General features: G+C 37.9%; 1 protein-coding gene across 1 annotated transcript in view; it reads right to left on the reverse strand.

The window, feature by feature from the left end:
- Window positions 1-27,255, reverse strand: part of LOC135786148 (cilia- and flagella-associated protein 58) — a 138,309-nt gene that overhangs the window by 78,031 nt on the left and 33,023 nt on the right. Inside the window, exons 12-13 of the mRNA XM_065295840.2 lie at window positions 20,890-21,051; window positions 18,965-19,111 (exon numbers count right to left, since the gene is read on the reverse strand). Coding sequence (XP_065151912.2) covers window positions 18,965-19,111; window positions 20,890-21,051 — 309 coding nt within the window. The remainder of the gene's footprint in view (window positions 1-18,964; window positions 19,112-20,889; window positions 21,052-27,255) is intronic.

A 27,255-nucleotide genomic window follows, 5' to 3' on the forward strand; every position in this document is an offset into this window, starting at 1 on the left:
AAAACGACTTACCTGTTTTGTAGTTTAACTTTAAGATAGACAATATAACCACTCTGTTTTAAATACATTTTAATAACTTATACTCGTCGAAAAACATCCGTTTTTTAATGTTTAGTTTGATGAACTCCTAAATATGAGACGCAGAGCACCTAGCCCGTTCGGCTAAATTACATACGCAGGCATGGCCAGCACGCAATAGCGCAACATCGATACAACGAAAAGCTATCCAAAATTTACATACTTAAATTAGATCGGAATTTACGTTTATAATAAATACAATTTTTTAATAAAATAAGGTCAGAAGTAACAAAGTGCAGAACAAATATGCAAAATGCCTCAAGTGCACGGAAACAAAACACAAGCCAAATAGTTAAATCAGATAACCCAAAGTGATTTATAAATGAAATAAAATATAGAAAAATTATTAAAAGAACGAAAGTCATAGTTTAATTTGCCAGCTTTGTCTTTTAAATGTCGAAACAAAGAGGCAAGGCTTTATTAACAAAGAGACCTCTTATGGACGTGTAGCCCGGTCACAGGGGTTGTTGGATTTATTAACGCATTTTAAAAATATTTATTGAAAGCTGCTACTTCACATATTATTTGCAGCATTATCATAATATGCAGTATATTGATATATTGTGAGAAAGCTGTTATATGTTAAATCATATAATGTGTGCACCCATATACGGCCGAAATTGAATGAGCCTCATTTCATAACACATCTGCGACGATTCGACTGTGAGATTGGTAGTCGAATCAGGATTCTCCTATCGATGCATCGAATCTTCGACTATTCGGGGTCACCCCTACTAGAGGCACTTGTTTTTCTCCATTTGATGCGGGTTCATTCAAGGTTACAAAGCAGACAATTCTGAACATTATTGGTCTATGTTCTTCAGTTCATTCACAATTGGGTAACTGTAGCCGATAAACGCGCTGTCTGACTTCGAGATAAGTCAAGAACTTGTTGATTACAAGTAATGAACAATCAAAACACATCTGTGTGTTTTAGTTTGTTGCGTTTTGTTAAATTAAACCGCATGGACACCGCAAGTCGCTTCGGCATGCCACGAGTTAACACACATAACTAAAAATACAGTAAGTACTTAACAGCATAAATGTAGTTAACAAAGACAAGCAGGTTTTAATTGTGTATGTGTCTGCTTCATAATTTGTCACAATACAACTATATTTAAAGGAACAGTATGTAGGATTGTGGCCAAAACTGGTATTGCAATCACAAAACTTGTGGATAAAACTGGTACTGCAATCACACAACTGGTGGCCAATACACAAAATGACAACATAAACATCAGTGAGGGCTGCAACTCCACTTTTTAAATGACAATATCCTGGCCAGACCACTGCTGTCAATGATATAAGTATTTGAAATGAAAATGATTTCTTAATGTCTAGTGACATATCAGGGCCATTTTATGATTAATTGATATACATTTCTTACATACTGTTCCTTTAACATTGATTCATGAGTTGAGTACGTTCAACCTGTGCAAATTGCATAAACTCTGGCAGCAAATGAAGTGATTATAAATGTAAAACCTAACCCAAGCCAAAATGAATAGTGATTTGACATTGTAACCGTAACAGCTGGACATAATTTTCTTAATTTCATTCACCTCAACCCATTCAAAAGACCGACCTTTCAGACGCCCCTTCACCCCCATTTTCAAAAACTCATCAGATCTAGACGAATCACTAAATTGACCTATTTGGGATCCAAAACGGCATATTTCACCAAAAAGTGACAAATTTCCATCCCTGCATAAGCTTCTGTATCAAATTTTCCATAAAGATATTATATTAGCAGAAATAACTATAAAAAATGTTGTCTATAAGAATCTAGTGCTACTATGCAATCATGCTTATCAAAATGTTTCATGCACATTTAAAGGAAATATTTGCTGTCTTTTTGGAACATCGTTATCTTTATCGTTCATTTTTTTTGTCAAGAAGTGCAGAAATGTCAAGATGCTGCAGTAGTTGCACCTATAAGCCGTGAGAGCATGCTTAAGACACATTTGACTTCAAAGTGCATCTCTCTCTGTCTCTCACCCATCAACATCTTGACACTTATTTGATTGCCTTTGGCAAATTCAATGCGGTAAATATGTAGTTCTGGCATGAAGGCAAAGAAAGACAGAGGTGGATGCGTTGATAAAAAGTGGCAGAGGCAGGCGAAGCATGAGTGCTTTACACCTGATTTGATACCAGTCTTAACCTTTTCACTTGATAGAGAAAGAGAGATTGTATTAAGAGAGCAACAGTCAGGATTGTATTATGGACCAAAGACCCTGATCAGTACCCTGCCGAGGTGCACATGTGACCATTGCTTCACTGCTCCCAAATTGACACTAAGGGCTCTATCTTACAACCGGCGCAATGCAGCGCAATGCAGCGCAATGCGCGATGCAAGTGTCTTTAGCTAGTTTCCACCCTGCGCAATTATCATTTTCATATTTAGCGCCACGTTGTTTAAATAGCAAATATATTTGCGCCCCCTTTTGCGCCCATGGGCGTTCTGATGTAAAAACGAGGTGTGTTCAGGCGCATTGTTGGCGCGTTGCTATTTTGAGGCAACTAATATAGACTACGCAATTGACCAACAAAAACCTGCTCTAAAGTCTAAAGTCAATGGCGCAATATGTTTTTTGTTATTTAAAGAGCGCATTAGTAATATTTTTTTTTTTAAATGCTACCTCACGGATTTATTGTATATGATGACTCTGTACCTGCGGATATGGTGAGATGAGAAGCATTTTAAGTAATGCTTAAAAAAACCTGACGCTGTCCAAGTGCTGAAACAAGCTGTTTGTAAATTCTTATCTCCTGTTTGTTACAAATAAAGTATTTTTAGAGTACAAACCTTTTCTTACATACATGTAAATAGTTTTTTGATGATATTGGATAGCCAAACATTAAAAGTAATTAAAAGCGTGCTTTTTTACTTCCATGACTAAAAGAAAACGGGATTTAAAGATTTTAATAAAAAAATAAAAATTTTAATACAAGTGAAAAACAACAGAATTATTTTACATTAATCTTAAACTGGGGATCTTCTTCCTCCACTTAGTTTTTCAGTTTACAAAGTCTGCCATCTAAATAGGGATTAGACATCGCGCCAGCGCAACTGGCTTTTAAAGGGGATGAGAGCTCTCATTGGTTTATTGCACGTTACGCCCAAAATACTCCCAATACTCATAAAAAAAAGGATCAACCCTTTTTGACCATGCGCTCGGCGCACAAACCATTTTTCCCGTCGTTAAACTAGCAAAAGTGGATTCGGACACGCCCATTTAGACGTTGCGCTGTGCGCTTTAGACAATGTGCTTAGATTGTTAAAATAGAGCCCTAGGGGTTGTTTACACACTTAAAGGAATATTCCACTTTCATAAAAATAATCCTGATTATTTACTTACCCCCATGTCATCCAAGTTGTTTATGTCTTTCTTTGTTTAGTCAAGAAGAAATGAATTTTTTTAAGGAAAACAATCCAGGATTTTTTCAATTTAATAGACTTTATTGGACCCCAACAGTTTACAGTTTCAATGCAGTTTAAAATTGCAGTTTCAATACAGCTTCAAAGGGCTCCAAATGATCCCAAAAGAGGCATAAGGGTCTTATCTAATGAAACAATAGTCATTTTCGTAAAAAAGAAAAAGAAAATGTGCACTTTTAAAACAAAACGATGTGCATATTTACACTTGTAAAAACTGGGGTGGTAGATTCGCATATGAAATGCGTGACCTTGTCGACATGCTTAAAGGAGTAGTCCACTTTATAGATGGGGCCCATTGACTTTCCATAGTATTTTTTTTCCTACTATAAAAAGTCAATGGACGCCATCTCTAAAGTGGACTACTCCTTTAAAGGCGGAGTGCACAATGTTTGAAAAACGCTTTGGAAAAGGGAGTTGGGCCGACTACCAAAACACACTTGTAGCCAATCAGCAGTAAGGGGCGTGTGTACTAACCGACATCCTTGCCGGGCTGCGTATGTGTGTGGCGGGTCTATCAAAAGAAGGTCCAGATTTGATTGGGGTAGGGCAATGTTTGCTCAGGTGATTTCAAATGTCAACATTGGCTTTCAAACACTGTGCACTCCGCCTTTAAGCAATACATGAGGTCACGCTGGAACATCACACAACTAGTGCAAGACGAGAGGTTTTTAAAAGTGCATATTTTTAATTTTCTTGCCAAAAATGACAATCATTTCACTGGATAAGACCCTTATGCCTCGTTTGGAATCATTTAGACCCATTTGAAACTGTGGTAAAACTGCAATTTTAAACTGCATTGAAACTGTAAACTGTTGAGGTCCAATAAAGTCTATTATATTGAAAAAAAATGATGGAATGTTTTCCTAAAAAAAACTTTATTTCTTCTTGACTGAACAAAGAAAGACAAACATTTTGGATGACATGGTAGTGAGTAAATTATCAGGATTTTTTTAAGAAAGTGAAGTATTCCTTTAAGGCCAAAGTATGGTCTACTTTTTACGTGGACGCGAGGGTCCGCGTACAGTGCACGTGAATCAATTTCCATGTGCTGGATTTTTGAAACCCAACATACATGGTAGGTCGCATAAATATGTATAAAGGCTAGAATTCTCGCCCGTGCTGCTGGCCAATTGAGTGGAACGTCCGCATTTTGGCGGCCATCTTACCACAGGGCAGTTGCTCACTCGTAGCATTGAGTTTTAATGATGCAGGTACTTTTAAATGACCATAACTTGCTTAATTTTTACCGATTTTCAAACGATTTGGTTTGTTATAAACGTCAAAGATGTACCTATGACACTGCATACTTATACTAAAAATAAATAAACAATTCATGAAACATGTTAAAGCATCCAGAATTATAGCCACATTAATAACGTTTGTAAAAAACCAAACCGTTTGAAAATTGAGCAAGTTAAGGTCATTTAAAAGTACCTGCACCATTAAACTCAATGCTACGAGTGAGCGAGCTGTCTGAAGTAAGATGGCCGCCAGGTGATGACGTTAGAGACTCCGCCATAAGACATCTAGCCTTTATACATATCTATGGTAGGTTGCGCATGCTCGTACAGGAAAATGTAGTATGTAGCCCAGGAGATTAATTGCATTTTGTCGCTGTACACGTATATAGTCAAATAAACTATACTTTGCAAAAAACAGACTATACCAAAATTCGATTTCACCTCTTTAGTCCTGCTACTCCTACATTGTGCCAAACCAGTTCTGAAAAACACTTTGGTGACCAAAATCTTGGTTGTCTCACTTAATACTTCTTACTTACAAATTATGGTTGAAAGGTGTTTTGGCAACATAATAAATGTACAACAGTCTGCATATAACAAAGACTGGAATCTGCCTCTTTAACCAGGATCAGCAGCGATAAGTTTGCATTTCATCTCACTTTGCCGCTTTTTAAAAAAGAGGAAATAATTTAGACCCGGGCTGTGGACATCATTGCGGCCTTTTAACGACATTACATTCGAAAACGTTCTTCACTCCTCTCTCGGCTCAAAGCTACACATTTGCGCACAGCGTCTGGAGCATGTAATAAGATTTCTCTAAGATCGATGTAGCCTCTCAGCATGCATAACCACCAGCTGGACGGGACCGGTGCAGAGAGCAGCCTCTCCCCTCATTACCCTCGCCAAACCCTCCTGTGATGAGAAAGTGTTGCACGTTCATTAGCATGCTAATCAATTCTTATGAAGTGGACTAATTGTTTTTTCATGGGGTTGAGAGTTAGCCAGTAGAGAACCTTCGGGGGACGTCCCTGAGCTTGGCTGCTTAAAGATCACAGAAGCTTTGCGCTTGCTAGGTTTGTCAGGGCTCGAGGTAACAAACAACAACAGGAAGATATTAAAGGTCAATGTCCTGGCACAGTAAACACAGTGCGTGGACACAGAGAAACCGGCAGGAGATATCGCCATTGCTCCTTATGGGGCCGTCTGACTGGTTAATAGGCTTTACATCATCTTATGAATATTTTAGGGGCGTTAAATGTTAATTATTTAAATGATCTACAACAATGTAATTTAAATAATGCAATATTTATGAGCAACGGAGATACTACAGGGTTATAAAACCATAAATCCAGGCTGTTTTTACACATCGTTCGATCATTTGGTTCGAACCCAAGTCCGATTCTGCCTGTGGCAGATGTTTGCCACTGTAGTTACTGTAGGTAATGACCTGAGGGGGGAATACGTCAGAGTTATCACCAAAACAATCCTGGATGGATCGTTTTTATACCAACTTTTTATACCAACAGCTTTTACACCAACCCTTACAAAAAATAACCATGGTAAAAACCATGGCTACTATAGTAAAACCATGCTTATCACAAAATATCCTTAATTAATAGTTAAACCATGGTTACTGTAATAAAACCATGTTTTGCTAATAGTTATCAATACACTACGAAAAACATATAAACTTTTACCACAAAAAACATGGTTATTTTTTGTAAGGGAACAAAGCAGACAGACTTGAGTCAGGATTAAATACTCCAGTGTGAATGCACCATTAATGACATGAAATATTCAGTAATAGTCATTTTAGTGCTAATAACTTCATTAACTGAATACTCAACAGAGAAATTAAAATTGATGAAGCAATAGAAAAGCCATATGTTTAGTGTAGATAGCAAGTATAGATTAAAACTTCATATGAAAAACAGTAAAGTGTAGATCTAAATGGATTTATTAAAAACAACAAAACATAAAAGTCAGTCCAGGCAAGAAGAAAAGTCAATTTAATGAAACCTATGATTATGAATTTAAAAAAAACTCTCAACACTCATGGAGACCACAAACCATAGAGACCAACCAAATGGTCATTAACAAACAATGCTGTCCAGGGAATACAAAAAGCTCAGAAATGCAAGTGGCAGCATGCAGCCCTCCACACAGGCATAATGGATCATCGGGGTATTAAAAACGAGACTAATTATTTTGCACTGAGCACAGGTGTGGTAACTATGGATATGTGATTTAAAATTCCAGTAAGGCAACAACTTGTAATGTTCATAGAGTCCTAGTGTTGGGCGATATGCCCCATTTTGAGATCGTACTTTCGTCAGCCTTTGAGATCGCGATACACGCTAGTACCTGGGGGGGCGGGGCAGTAGTGTACTCATTTATTTATTTGTTCATTTTTTACTCATTTATGACAAGTCACTTGATTGATGGACAAAAAAAGAAGCAAGGGCACCGTAAAAGTGATGCCAATAATCCGAGTGCACATTCCAAGTTCAAATTCTAGGAGTCCATGACGCAAGGTCCGAGCAAGAGTCCAAGATGTGCGCATTAAGTCCAGGTGTGTACAAGAAGGAATTTGCATGGGTTACAAGCTCTCTGCGCAAAGATGATGATAATAATAATAACTATCGCCAACTATCATGGTGAAAGCCTGCTATTGGCGATATGTCTGACGATCGTCGATACGCTATACCAGTGGTTCTCAAACTGGGGTCCGGGGCACCCAGGGGGGCCGCGAGATGGTGCCAGGGGGGCCCCAGTTTTATGAAATTTTACAAAATACATTCATTTATCATGAATTCTGTGTTATTAAACCTAAAAAAATAAGGCTACTAACCAACAGCACTACTTTGTATAACGTAATATGTTTTGTTTAATTAAAATGTTACATTTTAGAACAGTTTTTGTCATAACTTTTCTTTGGGGGGGCCGTGAAGGAATGCACCGTACACAAGGGGGGCCGCACGCGGAAAAAGTTTGAGAACCACTGCGATGTACTATCGTCTATCGGCACAACCCTATTAGAGTCCAAAACAGAAGTGCAACACACGTCCTAAAAAGTGAAGCCAAAACATTTCAATCGCCCTCTGGTGGCTGGCTGCAGTCTAGGTTATAAACCCAGCCCTCTACATGTAAATGAATGGGATGAGAGACAATTTTCCAATTATTTTTTCCTAACAATAGTTTCTGTTATTTTAGTTCTTATCATGTTGATGTACTTTTAAGTGTTCATTTTACAAAAAGGTTTGGTTTAAGTTGGTTATTAGATGCACTACTCTAATGCTGGGATATTTTCAACCCAGCGTTGGGTCAAAAAGGAACGAATACAGCCATTGGATACAATTAAACCATAACTGTGGGTTCACACCAGCCGCGTTTGAGGCATCAAATTCGCGTCTACCGCGTCTAATTTACCACTTGAATATTGTGAGTTTACTTGCTTCATTCGTGCGTGAAATGCTAGTCATCGAGACATTCACACGGAAATTCGCGTCATGGGAGGGGCTTCTGCGACTTCGCGTCACTACTAAAGAAAGCTCGTGATTGGTTAACGTGGCATGTTTTTCACCAAAGTTCCAAATTTTCAACTTGCGCGTTTCCCACGGCAACGCTTAATTCTCGCGAACTAGAATGCCAATGAGGCGGAGTCACGTCCACCGCGCCACACTAAACGGCTAATTCGCGCTGTTTGACCTCCAGATGCGCGTCAACGCGTCTTCACATTGACTTAACATTGAAATCACTCGTGCTTGATGCCTTTACCGCGGCTGGTCTGAACGCAGCATAAGATGTTAAAACAACCCAGGATTTTGGGTTGAAACAACCCAGCATAGATTTTTGTGTTTGAAAATGGGGAAATGGGTGGGGCCTTGATACAACGGCTCCACCTGATGATCCCTACTGGCTCCAATTGATGCAACTGATGCCGTTGTTGTGAGAAGTCAGCAGCCATTTTGAGATATTTTGGCTTTCACTGACACCCTCCTACGGGGTCTGCACTCAGCAATTTAATCTGACCTTCACAATGTTATAAGTACAGTATTACTGCTCCATTTTCATTCTAATTGTAGCAAGATGTTTGTGAATATCAACCTTAAAGGAACAGTATGTAAGAAATTTATATCAATTAATCATAAAATGGCCCTATATGTCACTAGACATTAAGAAATCATTTTCATTTCAAATACTTATATCACTCACAACAGTGGTCTGGCAAGGATATTGTCACTTAAAAAGTGGAGTTGCAGCCCTCAACTGATGTTTATGTTGTCATTTTGTGTACTGGCCACCAGTTGTGTGATTGCAGTACCAGTTTTAGCCACTAGTTTTGTGATTGCAATACCAGTTTTGGCCACAATCCTACATACTGTTCCTTTAACTGTGTAACTTCAGTAGACTCTCCGAGGCCACGTCTGGATGTCATTAACACTTAAACAGACCTAACGTGGTATTACTGCAGCGGTGTAGTCAAGTCACTCATACATCCCCATTGTTGCAAGGATTATGCTGCACTGATGCATTCTGACAGACAGGACAGGAAGTATAGCGCCAGGCTGAAAACAAGTCCTTTGACAGCTCCAGCATGTTAATGTAACAAACTCAGGTTTGTCACCATTTACCGAAGAATAATACTTGCTTTCTGTCACAGGTGTAATATTGCTGACAATTGTTAGATATGTGGGTTGGCTGGCAGAGCATACATGACAAATTAATAACACGGGTGACAATGACGAAGGTGCGAATCGCCTTTTGTACCAGTCAGCCTGAAAAAATGAATGAAGTGTAAGCTTGATGCAAGCAGATGTGTATAAAGCAAAACAAATTGAGATGTCTCGTGAGTAAAGCTTCATTTGTATTTTTTTTTTAAGGCAATACAAAAAGAAATATCAAAATGTCTCCGCTATGCTTACGGAGTCCCCGTTTGAGCTGGCATTGACCCCACGTGTTTGTGCCAACCGGATGATCCATGTTATCCCAGCATGCTTTGAGAACGTTCCAAAGAGCATCCTGTAAATCTGACATTTTGGACAAATTTTCTTACATTTAATTTGCACTCTAAAATTAGTGCAGGATCACAATTATTATTTACATTAAATAAATGCTGAAATTTTGTTTATTTTCATGTATAACTGAAAAACGAAATCTCAGATTTTCACTGTGGTCTCAGACTTTAAAATGTAAACAATATTATAAAGAGATCAGATTTTTCTGAACCAGCCATCTACAAAGTCCAGTCATCCAACAAAAGGTAAGAAGTTCAATCAGTCAACCACAAAATCTGCCCGAAGCTTGTCAAACTGAACATCTCCTTGCTTTTCTTTTTTCCTTTGCTTCACCACATACCCAAGACTAGCTGACATACATCTCTAATAATAATAAATGAGATTAATTAAGATCTTATGAGAAAATGGCCAAATGGCATGTGCTGCCTTCTCTTTTTATCTACACATGGCTGAGAACTTTATTGAATAATGAATCTCTCCTATTCTGTGGCTTTACATCTAAAGCACGAAGCAAATGACATTTCTTAAGGAGAAATAAATTCTGAACTAAAGACTAAATGGCTGTTGACAACACGCTAAAAGGCTTCCAACCACTTACAGGTTAATTATAGACAGTGGTAACATTTTGAAAAATGACTTTCTGTATTACCTCACTTACCAAGGTTTTTGATTAGTGCTGGGCAAAGATTAATCGCGATTAATCGCATACAAAATAAAAGTGATGTGAAAAGATAACAGTGTCCTGTGTGTAATTAGAATGTATAAATAAATACACACATGCATATATGTATTTAAGAAACATTTACATGTTTATACATATTTATATATATTTTTATACTATATTAAAAATAAATAAAAAAATGTATATATAAATAAAACAATTCTGAAATAAATATATGAATGTGTGTGTGGTTAAATATAAATAATAATTAGACACAGTACACACACATATATTATGCAAAAAAATCATTTTTCAGGGCTCTAGACTAACTTTTTGCACTGGTTGCACTGGTGCGCCTAACATTTTTTCATAGGTGCACCAGCACAAAAGTTAGGTGCACCGTGATTTTTGACTGCATCATATTTATAGTTCACCCAAAAAAGAAAATTCTGTCATAATTTACTCACTCTCATGTTGTTACAAACCTGTATAAATGCCTTTGTTCTGGTGAACATGAATGAAAATATTTTGAGGAATGTTTGTAACCAAACCATTCATGAGCCCCATTCACTTCCATAGAATTATTTTTTATGCTGTTGCTTGTTCCCAAACGACAGCATCTAGCTTCTGTCATGCTAACACATTGAACCTAGCAGATCTTATAAAAAACTTTTCATTATTTTACTTAAAGCTGATGAAAATCGTGCAAGACCTAAAATTCTACAGCTGATCGCTGTGAAAAAAGTTCAGCGACGACGTCCCAAGGATGACAGCAGCAAAGACAGTGTTATTATTATGACAAAGTAAGTGTTTTGATTAATGCCATTCATGTTTATTTATTTTTTTAATCAGTGTATACCACCAGTCAACTTAATCAATATAACATGGCACAGATTAATATTGATTCAATAGATTTATAGCATTTTGATAAAAACATTTGTGGAAAAAATAATCAGTTTTTATAATAAATATTTGAGAATCAAATTATGGATTTGATTTTTTTATGTTATTATAACCTAAAGGTGCTATGTGAAAGTTTGTAACAGAAAATAGTGATTTTCATCTTGTCACTTTCTTGGTATAGAAAACACGCTTTTACCCAAATTAGTCAAAATGGATTTATTGCGTTTTGGAACCGAACTCTTCATTTATTCTATTGCCGTTAGATTGCTGCTTTAGGGGTAGATCACACAGAATGCGTTTATGGCAGTGACAGGCGCCTTTTTTGAATGATTTTATATGGACAGTGAGCATTTTGCACGCTATTTATCCGCGCCGAACGCCCTGTGTTTTGGCGCCTCCCGCGGCATGCATTTTTACAGCGGAAAAGCGCCTGACCTACATAGGCATTTTTCCATTGTCCAATCAAATAAAGGGAGAGGCAGGCCTTCCATTGTGTGGACGGAAGTTTACAGTTGCTTGGAACAACCGGAGACTGCACTCACTCACTGTCTCCTGTGTGTTTGTGTACCTCTCACCCTTTGATCGGAGCAAGCGCCCTCTTTTTAAAGTTTCTGCTTTTATGACAGTTAACAGCAAAAGAGCGCTCGCGGTTCAATATTTGATTGACAGGACAGCTGCCTCAGTGGTTGCCTATATAAAAAGCTGCACTGCTCTTTTTTTATGTGACCAAAAAAACGGTAGCACCTTGCTTTTCCAAGAGTTTTAAAAGCTTTTGGTGTGATTGGACCCTTAAAAGGTAGATCTTGGAACAAGCTGTGTATGTAAAACATAACAAAGTGTAACAAAAACTAAATAAACACAAACCCCAAAATCACCAAATGCAACTCGATGTATTCTGCTGCTTTCTTCCAAGTTACAGAGGAAAACTGAGATCATTGTTTTTAGCTGAGGCAAAAAAGCAGGAAGGAGAGCAGAGAAGAACCAGAGAAGAAAACTGAGAATAATTTCAGCTCTGGGGCATCTGTATAAAAGGCAAAGAGTGAGAGAGAGGCTCACGGAAACCAGGAAAACATATGAAGGTGAAAGAAGGGAAATGCCACGGAGGGTTACGCAAGCCTCCGGTGAACTCCCTATCAATTTAAAGTTTTCTGCATCATGTCCCTACGGCACCTCGAAACATGAAAGATTACCCTTGTTTGTCATTTCTCGAACCCCCTCCTGCTTTCTAGTTGTTTTGCAAGCTCTGATTTTTCATATCATCAGAGATTGTTATGTTTGTTCTTCTTTGGTAAAGCGATGCTTGCAAATGTATGCTTGTACAAATATGTAAAGCAATTCATTTAGGCACCTAAAAACACAGAGTTTGGCTTTATACACTGATTAAAGTCAAAAGAGTCTTCACTCGTCCCCCTAAGTAGACTGGCATCCGCATTAAATCCTGTAATAAGCTATTTTCACAACAGGACTTTATGACTCATGATTGTGAATTAAGTGATTGTGCATGGCAGGCTAAAATGTTTACCGAAGAAACTTTCCTGAAACTGATCGTCCTCTGAAAGTAATTTCAAGTGCTCTTCTTAGCTTGTTGACGACTGGCCTTTTTCAAGCGATCTCTGTGGCTTTCGTTCATTAGGACGGGAATATACGCAGAGGGAACCACTGGGCTCAGCTCAGCCGTGCCACTTACTTTGATTAGTAAAGGAGAAGCATGCTCTCCAAAGATTATGTTGATGTCTACCACGAGAGTCTCTACGTCTGCAGAGTTCACAGACTTTACTTTGTACATGTTTCAATCTTCACTTTTTCTTCAGTACTCAATCTCTTATCTTTCCATCCTTCATTCTCCTCCATTGGGCATCATGCCTTTTCACTTTATGGTTCAAAGGAAAGGTGAACATCACAGCCGTCATATTTCCTGAGAACCAGTCAGGGCGGCAGACGGCACCTCCTGTGGCATGCTGGGTAATCTGCTCGAGTTGGGTAGCTGCCCACCAGCCCTTGAGACCTATATTCCTTTATTAATGAATCTATCCATGTGCTTTTTACTTATGCGCATACCACATTCCCTCCAAAATGAGCTTTTAAGGATCTTCAACTGCACTTAATCAGTCAGATACATGTACCATGAGGGAATTTTTAAGAAATGAAATTAAGTATTTTAATATACGAACTTTAGGATGAACTGAAACAGACTGACAGTTATCGGCTGTTATTAAAATGGAAAATTCTGCCTTTGTCTATACGCGCATTCCTGTAATTCCAAACGCTTTTGGTTTTCTTTCCTTTGAGAAAAATAAAAGCTGATTTATTTCATGACCTTGTGCATATTTTTTCATGCAGTTATGATGAATGGGAATTCAAGTGTTTGAGCTTCAAAGCAGATGCATAAGTAGTATTACATAATCATTATTCACCAGTTCACATAAATGATTGAATTTTTTTCCATTCTAGTTCCAGGAAAGAAAAAAGTTAAAGGGATAGTTTACCATAAAATAAAAATCCTGTGATCATTTATGTACCCTCACGTTGTTGCAAACCTGTATAATTTTTTGCTTTATTTTGCTGAACACAAATAAAGATATTTTGGACAATATTAATTACCAAACAGATCTGGGGCACCATTGACTTGCATAATATTATCTGTTCCTACTATGGAAGTCAATGGTGCCCCAGATCTGCTTGGTTACAAACATTCTTTAAAATATTTGCCTTTGTATTCAGAAGTTTGAAACAAATTGAGGGTAAGCAAATGATGACACAATAAAAAAAATTCTGTGAACTATCCCTTTAAAATGATCTGGCACAACATGGGCCCTATGCAGCACAATGCGCGATGCGAGTGTTTTTTGCTAGTTTCAGCACAGTGCATTTATCATTTTACATCCAGCAAATAGCAAATGCATTTCCGCCCATTTGTGCGCCCATGGGCGTAGTGTTACATTAGTATTATGCGCCTATAAACGAGACGACAACACGCGTTTGCGTGTCACCAGGTGACTATGGGAGGGCGGGAACCAAAAGTGGCGGAGAAAGGTTCCGTGAAGATGGTTTCCGCCCAGACCCGATTTTAAGAACACCATTTCGCTTCCTGGTCTCCCTGGTAACACAGAGTAGCAGAAAATGAGCAACAGGTGTGGCAAATGTAGTAGAGAGACACGATTGGAGGAGGGAGTAAAGCCAAGCAATATAAAAAGGTCCAAGGAGGCACAAAGACGGGAGCTGTTTTCGGGCGTGAGGCCCTTTATGCCTTGGGCAAACTGAACCACACGCCCCGTCCCTGGAGGAGCCGAAAGGGCGCCGTTGATCCGCGATTCACCTATGGTGCAAGGAAAGAGTGCGGCTGCCAGAAGAGGCGAAAAGGACGGGGCTGTGCAAAATTAAAGGGACACCACACCAGTGTGCTTGTGGTGTACTTTGTATACGCTGTGTTGCTGCTTTGCAGACGGACTATGCTGGCTTGATCGTTCCCCTGGGGAAGAGAGAAAGGCACAGTCAGCTAGCGAAGGAATACTGGGAGACTTCATTCGTGAGAGAGCGGACACAGAGCATTCAACAGTGCAGATATTAGGAATCATTGACAACGAAGAGTGAGTCACAGCTGTAATACTTATCTGTATGTTACTTGGAAGAGGAGTGGCTGGGTGTGTGTTTGCCTTGTGTTTGAGGTCCCTGGCCCCACTGGAGAGGGAAGCGTGGGAGAGCCGTGGGTTGACCGGAAGCACGGACGAAGCGATCGGTAGGAAGCATCCATACACCAATAGAGCAGTGGCCCTGTGGAAAAAGGAAGCGCAGGTGAGCCAGAGGAGTGATAGACGACACGCCGGGCCTGTGAATAACACACATCTCACTCTCACCGGTGGTCCAGTTATTGCCCAACTAACCTCTCGAGGGAGTCGAAGCCAGGTGGTGAGGGCGACTTAAAACCACGTGAAGTTGTATAAGAGTGCTGTGGGTGAGTTTTTACTGATTGATGGTGTTCACGCTATGCTTGCTGTGTGTGTGCTGTGCTATTAACGTACAAACTGCCTAGCCTCGGACGAGTCGCGAGACGACGACATTCTGTTGTGGCCTGGGTCCTAAGGAGAGCGAGAAAATTAAGCCCTGTGCCCGGGGTGTGTCAACGAGAGCTTCGTTCTCCCATAGAGCAGACAGTGGTGAAACCCAGTGAGTATTACAAAGAGTGTACCGTGTGGATTGAGGGTTATAGCTGTGTGTGTACTGACCTTTCCAACAGAAGCTCGTGGTGAGCGGAGCCCTGACGAAAGTTCGCCCCAACTCGTGACCCCGGCCGTGGAAGTATGAGGGGGAGTTCGGGAAGCGTTCGGCTCCGTGCCATTGGACCCACCAGTCCCTACGACGCCCGGACAGCTTGAGTGAATGGGCGAAGGAATACGGTGCACAAACGCTGTAGCGAAAATCCACTGTCTGCAAGTAAACGAAGAGTCCCCGTGCTGTGAGTAACATAACCTGCGAAGTGAAATGGTACCGTGCTTAGAGCAATTACTTACCTGTGTCGAATGAAGCTCCGTGTGAATGAAGATCCCCAGTGCTGTGAGTAACGTACCTGCGAAGTGAAATGGTACCGTGCTTATAGCAATTATTTCCCTGTGTTCAAACGAAGCTCTGTGTGAACGAAGACCCCCAGTGCTGTGAGTAACGTAACCTGTGGAGTGAAACTGTTCTGTGCTTATAGCAATTACTTACCAGTGTTTGAAGACTCTTGGTGAGCGAGGAACCCCAGTGTTGGTCTGAAGAGCCACACAACGAAGACACGGGAGAGAGAGAGAGAGAGAGGAAGAGTGGTGAGAAGAGTAGCGATCTGCAACAAAGTACCATACCATTGAGCAACTTTTATTTGATTCTGCCTCCAGGGAGAAGCGGAGCGCGCCACAGATTCTCAGACCAGAGCCTCAAAAGGAGCCCCTGTCTACCAGTCCTTGTCAAAAGTGGCCCTGGAGGCGAGAAGCAGACCCTTTAGTTTTAAATTGCCCTTTCCCCTTTCCCCTTTTCCTTTTAAATATTTAATAAAGTTTGTTTTAACGTAGTTTACTCGTCTGTCTGGTCATTGGGGTGGTCTTGGGAACCTCCTCGAGGTGGAAGAGTTGAGAGGGGCGTGACCTTTAGTCTATGCGGGTCCGCCCCCGGCCGTGACATGCGTATCACAAACATGGATGTGCAGCAGCAAACACACATTTTTAAATATGAAAAATGAAAGGATTAAAATTTTTAAGATTATTACTGAGTCTGTTGGACATAAATGAGGACCGATTACAAGACGTTAGAAGGCGTAAGAGCTGCTACACTTAATTATGAATTATTATTATTAATAATTATTAATATTATTAATTAATTAATATTATTATTATTAGTAGTAATTAATTAATTACGTAATTAAGTAAGTTGGTTTTGCTTTAAACAAATTGAAATATTGCATTTATTTTTAAATGTTTTTTAAATGCTACCCCACGGATTTATTGTATATGATGACTTCGTACCTCTGGATATGGTGAGACTTTTTTAAGTAATGCCTCTTCAAAACAACGGTGTCCGAGTGCTGAAACGGCTCTCCACACATTTGTAAATTCTTTATCTCCGGTTTGTTACAAATAAAGTATTTTTATATACAAATAAAGAGTACAAACCTTTTTTTGCATATTTGTAAATTATTCTTTGAGATTACATTGATCATGTAAACTATCCATACATTTACAGCAATTAAAAGACTGCTATTTTTACTTCCATGTATGAAAGAAAATGACTTTAAAGGTTTTAATACAAAAATAACAATGTAACTTTTTTTAACATCAATCTTAAACTGCTGGTCGTCTTTCTCTGCTTAGTTTTTCAGTTTCTGAATTCCAAATTCCGCTATCTAAAAAGGGAATCGGCATGGCACCAGCCCAACTGGCTATTAAAGAGGATCAGAGATGAGACTCTCATTGGATTATTGCAAGTTATGCCCAAAACACACCCGTTACTCATTACGAGAATATGAACAACCCTTTTAGACTGTGTGCTAGGCGCACAAACCATTTTTCCAGTTGTTAAATTAGCAAAAGTGGATTTGGACACACCCTTTTACACTGTGCGCCATGCGCTTTAGACCATGTGCTTAGATCATTAAAATAGAGACTCATCTGTGTGAAATGTTTATAATTCCGACGAACACATTTTTCTGTTTAAGTGTAATAATAATAAACAATAGTATAATAACCACTGAAGTGTATAATTGACATTGTCCTAATTTCCTACGTGGCTATGCCAGCTTCCTGTCTCACCCTGCAATTTCTTTAATTTCCAATCATAATATTTCACTTCAAATCAATATTAATACCCATCTGTTTACTAAGTAGCTGTGTGATAAGCAGGTTAATGCACAGTCCGCCGGTCATAATCGCAAAACAAACCTCTTCAAAGTGAATACAATGTCCTGATCACCCTGTCGAGGTAGTTCTGCAATAATGACCAGCTGACTGTACGTTATCTTCTAGATATTTAGTTTACAAACGTCTCAGCCTTTGATTCAAGTCTTGCCATCCAGGCTCCGTCCACCCCAAACTTTCATTTTGAAACCATCTGTTTAGACCATTGGTCCGCACTCTTCAAACAATCTGTTCAGACTAATGGAGATATTTCACTGTGTCGCTGATTTCAACATCTCAACTCATCATTGTTATGTGCACATAAATATCAAAGTAGATTAGCTAATAGTAGATAAAAAATGTGTGGCATCTATCAAACCAGCAAGACTGCTGGCCATTCATTCAGTAACTCAGTATCTCTTTCACTTTCTTTCTTTATCTCCCCGAATAACTTCCCATCAGACCAGACCCCCCGGTATATACCTCAGAACAAGGTCATATATAATTTAAAACTCTAATAAGTGCCAAAAAAGCATTGCATATTCATTAAGTCTTTCATGTGCGTTGTTGAATTTGAAAGTGCGTGGAGTCAAAGCCCCCTCTGAACTCATATATATATTTCTGTCATAAAATATGGAGTGATCTTTTGTGTTTTCCTTTATTTCTTTTCTCTCTTTTTTTGGCTCATCCTATTTGATATTCCAATATTATCCTGCGCAAGGGTGATATTGAAAGATTTTGGCAGGGAGAAGGAGAAATGTGCCATTCTATTTGATAAGAACAAAGATCTAAAAACCAATAATGAAAGGATTATGAACAATATCTCTGCACAGATGAATGAAAAGGTTACTTTTCTTATGCTGTCTGGTCATATCACTCATCGCAAATGAGCAGAAATGAAAACAGTGACCAGTCTATCACATGGACTGCATATTAAGTTATGCCTTAACTTCATTAAAAATCCAACAAAATATTAAATTATAATACTAAGGGCCTGTTCACACCAATAATGATAACTACACAAGATAACTTTAAATATAATACATAACCATATTAGCGTTGCAAACAATAATGTTATGTTTAAAGACAACAATTTAGCATTTTGTGTACGGATGCATTGGTTTTTGCCAAAGATTTATACTTTCATGTGATCTAGTCCCATTAATAGTGCGGCAAACAGCAGATATCCTGCTCAATGACAAACCTTTATTGTGCAATAGGCATACAGAAGCATTGGGGGTGAGAGACATGCAGGTTACCTTAAGAGCTTCCCTCTCTCTCTCCACGCGCTGGAACTCCTGTCTCTCTTTCTCCAGCGCTGTCTCTTTGGTGTTGATTTCTTCTTTTAGCTGGTCGAACATGTGGTTCACAATCTTCACCTTGCGCTTCATCTCGGCATTTTGATCCTGTAAGGGAGACAGGAAAGGCGGGTGAGATTTCCAAAACTTAAACGTGCCGAACAAGACAGCCGGGCGCTTGTGCACTCAAATCACAAACGCACACATCCTCTTCAACACAGTAAGAAGAAGGTGACAAAACAAGAATAGGTCATCAAGGTAAGGCTGACAGCAAAGGACAGACGTTTCCAGACATGAGAAATATATCTTTGGAGATCTGCATTTGAGTTCTGCTTCAGATTACAGGCTTTGCGAGGCTTCTTATGTACCGTTATGCCTAGTCCACACATACACAGGTATTTTTATAAACCTCCTTCCTTAAAAAAATCTTCACGTCGACACAAACACTCAAAAAGCCAGTTTGAAGCGAAGTCAAGAGCATGCCAAACCAACAGACAGGCCATTGCAGAGTCTCGCCTCGGCACAAACAACAACGTCACAAGCCAAAAACTCTGGTTTCACCGGCGGCTACATGACAGCACTGCAACCAGAGTTTCTAAAACACTTTATCCTAGCAGATGTTTTTAAAAAAGTTAAATTTCAATAACCTGATACTGCGCTTGAATGTGGATGAACAGTTAAATCGCATAGAAAAAGGTATCACATGACTTTAGCTGATATTTAGGCCTGAAAGTGCATGTTTAAGTACATTAAGGTTTGTTTATACTCGCGTTTATGAGGCATTTATAGTTGACACGCTCGCTGTTGACGTAATCGATTAATATTACGTAAGTGAAAATAAGCAGAGCGAATGGCACTATTTATGTGTGCTTCAAATGAAAGACTACTGTCAAAAATAACCCCCAGACTTTTAACTTGTTAAGATACGGTGACTGGTAAGTTATCAATATTCACAGATGAACAAGTAGATTTCATCAGATTTTTGAGCCAACTAAAAGAATTTCCGTTTTACTAGAGCTAAGTTTAAGAGAATTTGATGTAGACCATTCTTTAATATCTGCCAAACAATCTGACAGGATAATTGGAGAAAAATTAGTGGAAGGTTTAGAAGACACATAAAGCTGAGTATTGTCAGCATACAGGTGAAATTGAATACAGAATACAAAAAATAAATGATAAATAAAAGGGGACCTAATACTGAGCCCTGCGGGACACCGGTATTAACATATGAGGGTTTTGAGCAAAACTGCTTCAACTGTACAAATTGAGTACGACCTTAGCATAACTGATTTAGTTGATATGACGTGCGTATGCGGTTTTACATTACTGAATACTACAAGAGGTCCTCGCGGCAGTTTGTAGCACGACTGAGAAAAAAATGAATGTATGGGAATGTATAGCATTCCAACAACGCTCTCACTTGTATGATGTCGCAGCAGTAGGCAGTGCAAATATAACAACACGCTATAATCCCTCCCAATCTGAAGTGTTACTAAACTCAATGGAAAAGCTAACCAAGCCAAAGGTGAGCTGACCCGACCTAAACCGTGGCGTACTATGCAATGGAAAAGCACCAAAAAAGAGATAATTTGAGGTGGGAGGAGATTTGCATTTAAACATTTAGGTGTTTTTTACAGTGTAGCTGGGGACATCTGAGATTCCATACAGGTACTTGCTTACAGTGTAATTTAGGCCAAACCGAAAGGTTACCCATCACATTTAATTCCCATTCAGTACCAGGTTTCCTGGAAAAAGATTAATGTTCAGCCCAACCTTCTTCCTGTGCTCTTGTTCGAAGCACCTCCTGAAGAAGTTACCCAATGGATCTCTCCCTGCACCTGTGCTTACGGTGGGCAGATATGTCATAACAGTGTACATACACTTACCTTGCACTCAATGAGGTTCTTGCTGAAGAGGTTCCTCTCTGTCCTAACATCCTCATAGAGATTCTGTTGCTGCTTCAGTTTGGTTTCGGCTTCTGCTATTCTCTTCTTATACTCGAATATCTGCATTTCCTTCACTTTAATGTCTTCAATATTCTGCAGAACCTGTAGACACAAAGATAAATTTAATTTAGTACACTGGTACTAATGATCAAATAGTTACCCCCTCTTGTATAAATGGTTGTTGCAGTGCATTCTGGGATTTTATTATCTTTCAGAATCCAGAATGCAAACATTTTTTAACCTTAGTTTAACATCGCTATCATCACATAGTTATGATGGAAAGTCATTTATGGAAATAAAACCCTTTTTAATGTAAAAATATCTTAATGTTAAATGGTTTGGTAAAAAAATAAACCTTCCTTGGCTGACTAAATATGCTTAAAATTTTAGGAAGCATAATATAGTAGTTTTTTAAGTATTAATGTATACAGAAAATTAACAATATTACTACAAAATATATCGCAGCTAAACTGCAAAAAATTATTTTCACTCATTTACAGTTTATTTACAGAGATTATTTACACTTGGGTGATTCTCACGAAATTAGACTTATGAGGTCTCATGAAACATTTTGATAATAAATGTTATCAAAATAAGAAACATACAGTTACAAATCTATTTTGCACATGATTTCAAATGACATCATACAAACCAATTTTGTTGTTTTTGCCACATTTAAGGGGAAAATTTTCATTACCGCAACGTGTCCATGACTGGATTTGAGTTCTTTGACATGGAAATATTTATAATAAAAAATCTAAAAAATATAAAGCCGCAGTGCATGTTATACTATAAATGAAGTTCTAAACGTAGGTTCGGGAGGAGCCTAAAACATTCAGTCCTGTCAATCATCCTGAGAGCCTATTTAAGCGAGTTAATCTCCACGCCTTACATTGACGATTCATCCGGCATCCCTCCTTCTCCCCAATGGGGGGGTTCTGAACTCGGGGCTCGAGCCCGAGTCTCGGGTTCGAGCTCCCTCTGAGGACAGCAAGTTTATTTTACCATCATTCAATAGACTGAATGCGCAGGCAAGTGAAACATTTACAGTAAAGGAACATGTGGTATTTGGTGATCATTGGTAAATGTGGAGACAATAATAAGGAATATAAATGTGACCAAGACCAATTTTCTAATCCTCCGCAACAATTTTCAATCATTGTTTAAGCCCTAGAGGAACTAACTTTTTCAACAAAAAAAATGTTTTTTTGGAAGGGACATAATTGAACGATGACACTCAAGATGGCTGCCAGGTAAGCAGTTCTTATTTTTTCTCTCCAGATAAAATGTTAAAATTTGTTTGTCATAGTACCTAGACAACTTTTTAGTTCTCATTACCGAAACATGAGTTTGTAAATGCATATATTTAATGTAATATCATGTTGCGGTAATGATCATTTTTAATAATGATAATCGAAAAAATTTGAATAATTCTATAGGAAATATTTTATAAATCCTATAAAAATAATGGTTATAGTAAGTTCAGACCTTAACCTTACATGTGCAAAAAACTGGCTTCAAGGGCTTTTTAAAAATTCTGATGCTGGATACCTTCTAAATCTGGATTTTGTGAGAATATACCCACTTGCACTTTTTATTGCAATGTTCATAGTTGAACTATTAACATTTGGCTCTTACAAAGTTAAATTGCAATTGTTTTAAAATAATTGTTTTAAAATGTTAAAAAAGAAAAGTGGTTTTTAGAAATCAAAAGGAAAAATACTGGATATAAGATGTGTGCATCTTTAAAAAATAATAATGCATGTTTTTTTTAAATATATGACCTAACAAAAGTAACAAAAACAACATTAGTTATAACATACATATGCATATATATATACAGTATAATAGTTAAAGTAAAAATATATCAAAGGTAAAAATAGGGGTAAAAGTTTGGCCTGCATCATATTTAAATTTTTAAAAATCTGGCCCTCGAAGAAGAGTGTAAGGTCTCCATTCAACAGAGACGATATAATGTATCTAATGTACCAAAGTAGGAGAATTTACTGTAAGACCATTCATAGAGAGCTTCTGGGCTCTATAAATAACAGCTACAGTATGAACACTGTAATGTTTTCGCCCATCATCCCTTATATGAATCAAGTTAAATTTACTTGTTCTGCATGACTACACATAATAAGTGTTTGGTTTAATTCATTGGGTGATTACGTGTCAGTGATTCACCACGCTACGTAAAGTCATAAAGCCAAAGTACGTCTGTGTCAAGAAGAGTAATATTCACTGCCATATCACAAGGAGTCCAACCAAGAAAAGAATAATAATTGTTACATTGCCATGTGATTTGATTACATTTCCATATCTAGTACACAAACGCAGCAGGCTGTTTATAAAACCTGCTTTGAATTTGAATTTCAGAATAAACTGCACATTCTGTTCTCTCTTTTTCATCGTATCTATTTTCCAAAGGGTTTTTTCATGAACAAATGTACAGAGGAACATCCATGCACTCTTTATTTTATAGTGTAGCAATAAACTGCAAACAGCGTGAGTCTTGATGTATTGTTAAGAGAAGCTCTAAAAAATATGTGCTGGCTTATTTCCAGAAATTGCCATTTTTAAAACGTGTAAAACACAATTGATGTTTCTATCATGTTTATCGATCAACTGTCTATGCCATAGCACATGCTTTTAGTCTCTTTCTGGCACAAATTCCCTATGTAGTAGGCATTCTTATACTTTAAAAGTGTCGTTTATTCTGTTAAAATATTAAACAGCTTGATATGCAATGTCTAGTAAACCACTGGGAGATTAAGTTCCCATAGTTGCTGTATGACAGCATCAAAACGCTTCTGTTTGTTTGAACGTCCCGAGCAGCCTGACAAAGCAAGATTGTCTGAACCAACAATGCTCCCCAGTGCTTTTTGTGTAACCGTGTGCGTCTGATGTTGCTCCAACATAGATATAAAAACAATCAGAGCAGAAGACAACTTAAAAAAATTGCTGGGAAAAGGAGATTTCTTGAATCTGAGATGAATGAATGTGCGGCGTTTTATTTAAGGTCCATTTGCATAAGAAATGTTGTTTGTAAATAAATAATTAGTGAGTTAAAAAGTTATTCTTACATTTTAGGCAGTGTCCCACAATGCAATGTACTCTAATAAGAGACACAGTTGTTAACATCTCTGACTTATTATTTCCAAAGGTGCAAAAATGAAAGACAGATCTTTTCTTTTCAAATGCAAGTATACACAAATCTGTGTTTACTGTGTAGTATGCATTAAATAGTATGCAAGTATTTAATGCTGTCACCGGGGCAGTACCCTTTAAAAAGGTCCTATTATGTTCTATTTGGGGACAGATATGTATACATTTGGTACAAATCTGTAGCTTTGAGGTACTATTATGCACTCGTTGGGACTGTTATATACCTCTGAGGTACTATTATGAACTTTTTAGGTACAAAGATGTTATTTTTGAAAAGGTACCACACCCCAGGGACCATTCTTAAAAAACAAATTCCGACAAAGCACACATGTACTTTAACACCATCAGTAAAATCCATACTTATAGTATGTAGCATATACATTTATCCTAAATATTTTCTCATTTTGTGAGAAATAGCAGGGCAGGTCTCAAATGTATCAAAAAGCATGTCTTGCTTAGTGCTGACCTACAAGCCATTTAGTGAATAATAAAGTCCACACAGAGTTTATTTGATTCGTTTTGGAGATGGAACGCAACCTTTGCATAATTGAAACTAGGCGTATTTGTTAAATCTGGATCTCATTTCTAATATTTTACAGCAGAATATATTTATTCACTAAAAATTGCCAGCACGCTACACTGTGGAGTCAGACCTCAGGAGGCAATCTCAAAACTATTAGCTAAGAGCTTTCTCAACATTTAGCCTCACTGCTGCTCACAGCTGAACATTTTTTACCTGTAATTGGATTATTAACTTGCCAAAAACAAAAGGCTACGTTTTTAAAAGAAAAGTCTTAGCAATGATGACTACATTAAAAAAAATGATGCTGAGGGTCTTAAATAGCCTCTGGTTCCTAGGAAACTGTGGAAGATGATCCAAAATAATTGTGCATTGTGCAGGGCAACCTTCATGTGACTATTTGTGTGGCCGGTTTAAAGTTAAAACTAGTCTAGTCTATATACTGTAAACCAGGCAAGATGATAGAAGGTGTTTCAATTCCCCTCAGCCTCTTCAAGACAATCTGGTTTAGCAGAAAGATTTTTAATCACCACATCACTTCACAGTCTCTAATTTTAATTAACGTCACCAATATGTAAAAAGGTGTTTGAGTCAACATCGCAGATTAATTAAATCATAGTAATATTTAATTAAAGTTATAACTGTAATGAGACAAAATCCTCAAGACCCACACACAGCAAAACAGCAATGTTACTCAAGAAACAAATTAAACGCCTTACCATGTGACAACTATCAGACCAATCAGTTGTCTTGAAATAACATTTTTCAAAAATCTTGTTTTTTGATTGTGCATTCCAATTAATATCAATCAAACTGCAGTTGGTTTGTTTTGATTTAAGCCTTCATAACTAAAAATACAAAGTAGCACAATAAAACACAATAAAAACATGATAACATAATAATAAACATGTTTTGACAAAAGAGTTATCTCGTTTTGGAACCAAACCCTTTATATTTGATATAACTACATATATTGGTTCCAAATCACAATAAATCCATTTTGACTAATTTGGGTAATTTGGGTAAAAATTTGTTTTCTATACCAAGAAAGTGACAAGATGAAATCCCTACTATTTTCTGTTACAAACTTTCACATATCATCTTCATGTTATAATAACATTAACAATTCAAATCCAAAATTTGAATTTCAAAGATTTATTATAAAAAAATCTGGAAAATGCAATGAATCCATGACATCCAAGTTTTTTTTTAAATGCTATAAATCTATTGAATCAATACTGTATATATAAACTTCACAGTCTCACGGAGGTTCGTGGTATAGTCACATAAATTTTTGATTCTTTTTTCGTGACATTATCACAAATTTCCGTGTTTTCGTGATCGTATAACAAATATCTGTTCTCGTGTGATTATCACGTATTGGTTACTCAACTGCTTTTCCTATTTTCAAACCATTGTCTATTCGATTTAGGGTTAGATTCAGGGCCTGAAGTTAACTTGTTTGACCACCAGCCACTGTGGCAGGTGGATTTAGAAATCCACCTGCCACAGATACTTTTTACCAGCCAGTTTTTTTTTTTGCCCGAATAGTGAATTATAACACTGTCTTTATTGTATGAATTAAATATAATTTTTTTCAGAGCTACAAAAGTGAATTTCTCTTTGTCTTAGGTTGTTTGATTAACATTAATGACACAGACTTAAGTAGGTTAATTGAGGTTACTGTCTCTTTAAGACCAGCACAGACTGGTTTTTGACTCTCTATACATACACTTAAGACATAAAGAAATGTTTTATTAGAAAATGAATACTGTTGAGATCATTTTGTTTATATGCCCTGTCAAGAACAGAAAGATTTTATGTACGCATGCTTTTAGGAACGTGTCTCTCCGATGTGCCCTATTGAGTCCCCTTAAACCCGCGCACGCACACAGAGACAGAGGGGGCACAAACTGCGCACATAAACGCCGCACATACGTTGTTTTTCATTACTATATTCGCAAAATGTATGTTAATGTACTACAGTATAAGGCATAGTAGCGCAACTCTCTCTAAAGTTTACACATCAAGAGTTCTGATCCGTCACAGCAGCACTACACATCTGTGCAACTGTGATTGTACAGTAGCATATGTCAGCATTGCATTCTCATCCCATCTCACCAACAATTTAATACTTACTCGCACATCCAAACGTAGTCAGAGAAGTGCCTCATCTTCTTTCCAATCGCATGAATGTTGCGAAACAGCAGTCGCATCCTCTCAATGAGTCACTCAATTTGCATCAGTGATATGCGCAGGTTGATAAGAAATGAGCGGGTGCCGGTTACGAGTCATCCAAAAATATTTTAATGATATTCAGGCCGCGGTCAGTCGGTCGAGTTTAAAAACTATTTTGAACAATTGCGGGTGGGGCGGGTTAGTTGAAAATGTCGTTCGGGAGTGGGTTGTTTATACAATGACCCGCGCATCACTTATTCGCATTGGCTACCCGCCAATGTGGCTTGTAGATTGACAGTGTTACCCGCCAATTGCAAAATCCACCCGCATTTGGCGCGTGGTCGGGTGTTAATTTCATGCCCTGGTTAGATTTGTTGTTTGCATTGGAATGCACTTTGTGTATTGGTTTATACAATTTTTTCTGATTTATTTTTAATATGTCG

This window comes from Paramisgurnus dabryanus, chromosome 4, assembly GCF_030506205.2.
Source record: "Paramisgurnus dabryanus chromosome 4, PD_genome_1.1, whole genome shotgun sequence".
NCBI classification, from domain to species: domain Eukaryota; kingdom Metazoa; phylum Chordata; class Actinopteri; order Cypriniformes; family Cobitidae; genus Paramisgurnus; species Paramisgurnus dabryanus.